Below are 3,721 nucleotides of genomic sequence, written 5' to 3' on the forward strand. Positions count from 1 at the left end.
CCCGATCATAAGGTTTATCCACAATCTAATACTCTGCTTTATACAGATTACTGAGTTCACTTTCCGATTACTGCCAGTAGCTTGACATCACTAACCAGTAGCATACCACGATATCGTCCCATTAATATTGAAACACGTGTAATTTTGATTTTTAAATAATATATGATTATTTAATTTTTATGAATTCACTACTTGCATCAATATTCATAATTGAAGGGTTCAGATTGCGAACACTTAAGCCATATTGTATCTACTTCTTATGTACATAGTATATGTTTTTTATTTACGATAATGAGATCGTCTGTCTTTGTGCAAAGTCACATTAAATATACAGTATTGTGATAATAATTATACTTTCATCGTTTAATAGTAATTTAGTTAATGAAAAATGGGCATAACACTTAACTAAAAATATAAACATTAAACTCAGTGAAAAAACCAACAAATTCTCGTGCAAAATTATAGAAACAGTCTTCGGTAATTATTGTTATTATTATAAATATATTGTATTGTATTGTATTGTATTTTGAATTGAGGCGCCTGTCGATGCGATAATAAGTATGTTGCTTAGGCTTACAAAACAGAATCGGCTACTATAGCTATAAGGTACGATTATATAAGAGTACAGTTGCTAGTTGTCCATAAAATTAAACTACAGCTAGACCTTTATACTAACATATGTATTTCTATTATGATTTCAACTGCCATTTTGGAATTGTTTAGGAGGCGTGTGTTTGCTTGCAATACTTTGTCTTTCCATCTTTTAACTTCGTAACTCTTTAGGTTTAAGTTTTATTCAGTTGCGTGTGTGCTTTGGCATTTGCATTTGTATGTGAATCGGTTGCTATACTTGTATATCTGTAGAATATAGCTTGGGCTTGACTTTTGCCACTTCACTGGGGCATTTCTGGGGCTTGTGGGTGCCTGGAGCCTTGGCTCCTCCAACTGGCTGCGACTGACGGCGACTGTGGACGACTGTGGGCGACTTGGGCGACGGCGCTTACTGGACTCAGGCACTTCCAATGCCTGGCTGAGCGACGCCTCGGGACCTGGAGCCGAAGGTTTCGATCTTGAAACCGAAAACCAATAAATTGTGGCCTGTTTGTTCGCCAATTGCTCGCTCTATCTGCTCATGATCTCGTCGATGGTGAAGCCCATCGAGCGCTTTGGCCGCTCGGCGGGCAGAGCAATGGCCGAGGAGGAAAGATCGAGAGCGGGCGTCGTCTGACCCTGACTGGCCAACTCTGCAGGTTGAGACTTGCTCAATGCCTGTGTTGGTGTCGTGGGCGTTGTAGGTGCGGCGCCCGCTCCCGCTCCCGTTGTCTCCTTGTGCCCCTCACTGTGGCTCTGCAGATGAGACTTGAGATTGGCGCGCTGATTGAAGGAGCGCTGGCAAATGGGACACTTGTGAGGGCCCTCCTCCAGATGGGTGACCTTGTGGACGGCCAGCGTGCGCGACTGGCAGAAGCCCTTGCCACAGTCGCTGCACTTGAACGGCTTCTCCTTGGAGTGTATGTAGCGGTGATCCCGCAGATGGTCCTGGCGCCGGAAGGCCTTGCCGCATATGTCGCAGGAGTAGGGACGCTCGTCCGTGTGCGTGCGCTCATGTATGAGCAGATTGTAGGACTTGGTGAACTGTCGGTTGCAGTACTTGCAGATGAACTGCTTCTTGGGTCTGCTGCTGCCCGAGCCACTGCCCCCCGCACCCGGCAGCTTCATGGTGGGCAGCACACCAAAGTGGCGACCAGCGGCCGCTGCCGCATGCAAGGTGTGCAGGCCAGCTGGATAAGGACGCACACCATGATGCGCCGGATGATGGCCATGATGGTGATGATGATGGTGGGCCGGATGGTGTGGGTGATGCGGATGTCCATGCTGCTGCTGTTGTTGTTGCTGCTGCTGCTGGTGTTGCTGATACAGAGCGGCATGGCGTATCCATTGGTTCATGAGCAGCGCCTGCTGCTGTGCCGCCACAGTATCCGCACTGGCCGCCGCTCCAGGCAGTCCATATACCGCTCCATAATGTGACTGTGCCACATGCGGATGTTGCTGCTGTTGTTGTTGTTGTTGTTGCTGCTGCTGTTGCATCTGCAACCACAGACGATGCTGTTGCTGCTGATAGTGTGCTGCCTGCATGTGTCGCTCCATGGCTCCATACGGAGCACGCATATGCAATTGTGTGGCCAACTCCTCTCGCTCCCGCTCGCTGCCCAACGGACTGCTGTGGGCCGAGGAGATGCGTCTAAGCGCTGGCTCCTCGGTGGGCGTGTGCGGCGGCGTCAACATGGGTGACAAACTGCTCTCGCGCTCCTCCTTGATCACTATGAAGTCGTCTTCGGCGAAATCTGCAAATAGTTGCAAAGAAAAGTTGGAAAATTAGCTAAGAACAAACATTTTGACGAGCTTCAGAAGTATTTCAAAACGAAAGAAATTGGTGAGCTAAGTATGCAGCAGTTGTGTGAAAACTTTCCACTTATTTCCATTATCTAATATTATCTAACACTATCTGCCTTAAGACCATTAACGACTCGCATTCATTTTGCCGACGGCTATGAATTATTGGGCTTACCTTGTTCTCTGCTTATGTTCAGCTCGTCGTCCACGGTTATGTTGCTGATGGGCGACGCCGATGTGGAAGACATATTCCCTTTTTTGTATGTACTCGTATTTGTTTGTTGATTTGTGTTGAATGTGTTTTTTTTTTAGCTTAGTTTTTTTTTAAAGTTCACTAGTCTTGGGTTTTGGTTCACACTGCAATTTCTCTTTACTTGTTCGTATTTACGCACGCAAGTGTTCTGTTTAATTTTTAGTTTTTGCTTTGGTTTCTACAATTACAACAATTTTCTCGTCTTTTCACACTTCAAATTGAAAACTCGTTCAGCGACTGGGCAGCTCTCCTGATAATGCGACGTGCCCGTGACAACGTCTCGACACAAACTGAATTCAACTTGTTTTTCGTGCTCTCCGACTCAAACTCGTGAAAATTGAGGCATGTGTATGTGTGTTGTGACTATGTGTGCGTGCGTGCGCGTGCGTGTGTGTGTGTGTGTGGCTGTTGAGTGGAGTGACTTCTGCCTGCTGCTGTTGCTGCCGCTGCTGTTCGTGCTGCTGCTGCTTCTGCTGTCGATGCTGCTGCTGCTGCCGTCTGGTGGTGCTGGGAGTAGCGCTCGTTAATAACTGAATGCAACTGCGGCGTCGCCGACCGGTTTTGAAGACCAAAAAGGCAGCCAGCGAGCCAGCCAGCCAGCCAGCCAGCCAGCCAGCCAGCCAGCCAGCCAGCCAAGGCACAAACTCACACGCAACGGTTCAGCCAACGGCAGCTGCTTTGTTGTTGTCGAGGGTGAATTTATTTGGAAATGGTAGATACGTACACGCCTACCTGCTGCCAACGAAGCGCTCGGATTGGCTGAATGACTCCGTCGGACTGTTGGACTGCTTCTACTGCTGTCGTCTGTCAGTGTGTCTCCATGTCCCTTGTCCCATGTCTCCATGTCCGTATGGCGTGTGCGCCCGTCCGCTCGTCGGGCTGCTGACGTTGCTGCCGCTGCTGCTGTGCAACTGCTGTATCTTTTTGTTGGCCACATCTTTCAGCTCTGGTCCCTCTGTTCTCTGCTTGCGCGGCTCTAGCTCTGAATCTGACTCTGGCTTTGGCTTTGGCTCTGGCTCTGGCAGCAGTAAACAAGCGGAAACTGTTGGGCTGACGGTCGGACGTCGTCGGCTG

The 3,721-nt window shown here is 48.6% G+C and overlaps 1 protein-coding gene across 1 annotated transcript; it reads right to left on the reverse strand.

Moving 5' to 3' along the window:
- Nucleotides 1-305: 305 nt before the first annotated feature.
- Nucleotides 306-2,966, reverse strand: LOC115631512 (protein odd-skipped). Its single transcript, XM_030528279.1, has 2 exons — nucleotides 2,570-2,966; nucleotides 306-2,345 (listed from the first exon to the last, which is right to left on the reverse strand). The coding sequence occupies exons 1-2, from the start codon at nucleotides 2,640-2,642 to the stop codon at nucleotides 1,123-1,125; spliced, it is 1,296 nt and encodes a 431-aa protein (XP_030384139.1). The 5' UTR covers nucleotides 2,643-2,966; the 3' UTR covers nucleotides 306-1,122.
- Nucleotides 2,967-3,721: the final 755 nt, after the last annotated feature.

The sequence above is a fragment of the Scaptodrosophila lebanonensis genome, unplaced genomic scaffold (genome assembly GCF_003285725.1).
Source record: "Scaptodrosophila lebanonensis strain 11010-0011.00,11010-0021.00 unplaced genomic scaffold, SlebRS2 tig00001412-arrow-pilon, whole genome shotgun sequence".
Lineage (NCBI taxonomy): Eukaryota > Metazoa > Arthropoda > Insecta > Diptera > Drosophilidae > Scaptodrosophila > Scaptodrosophila lebanonensis.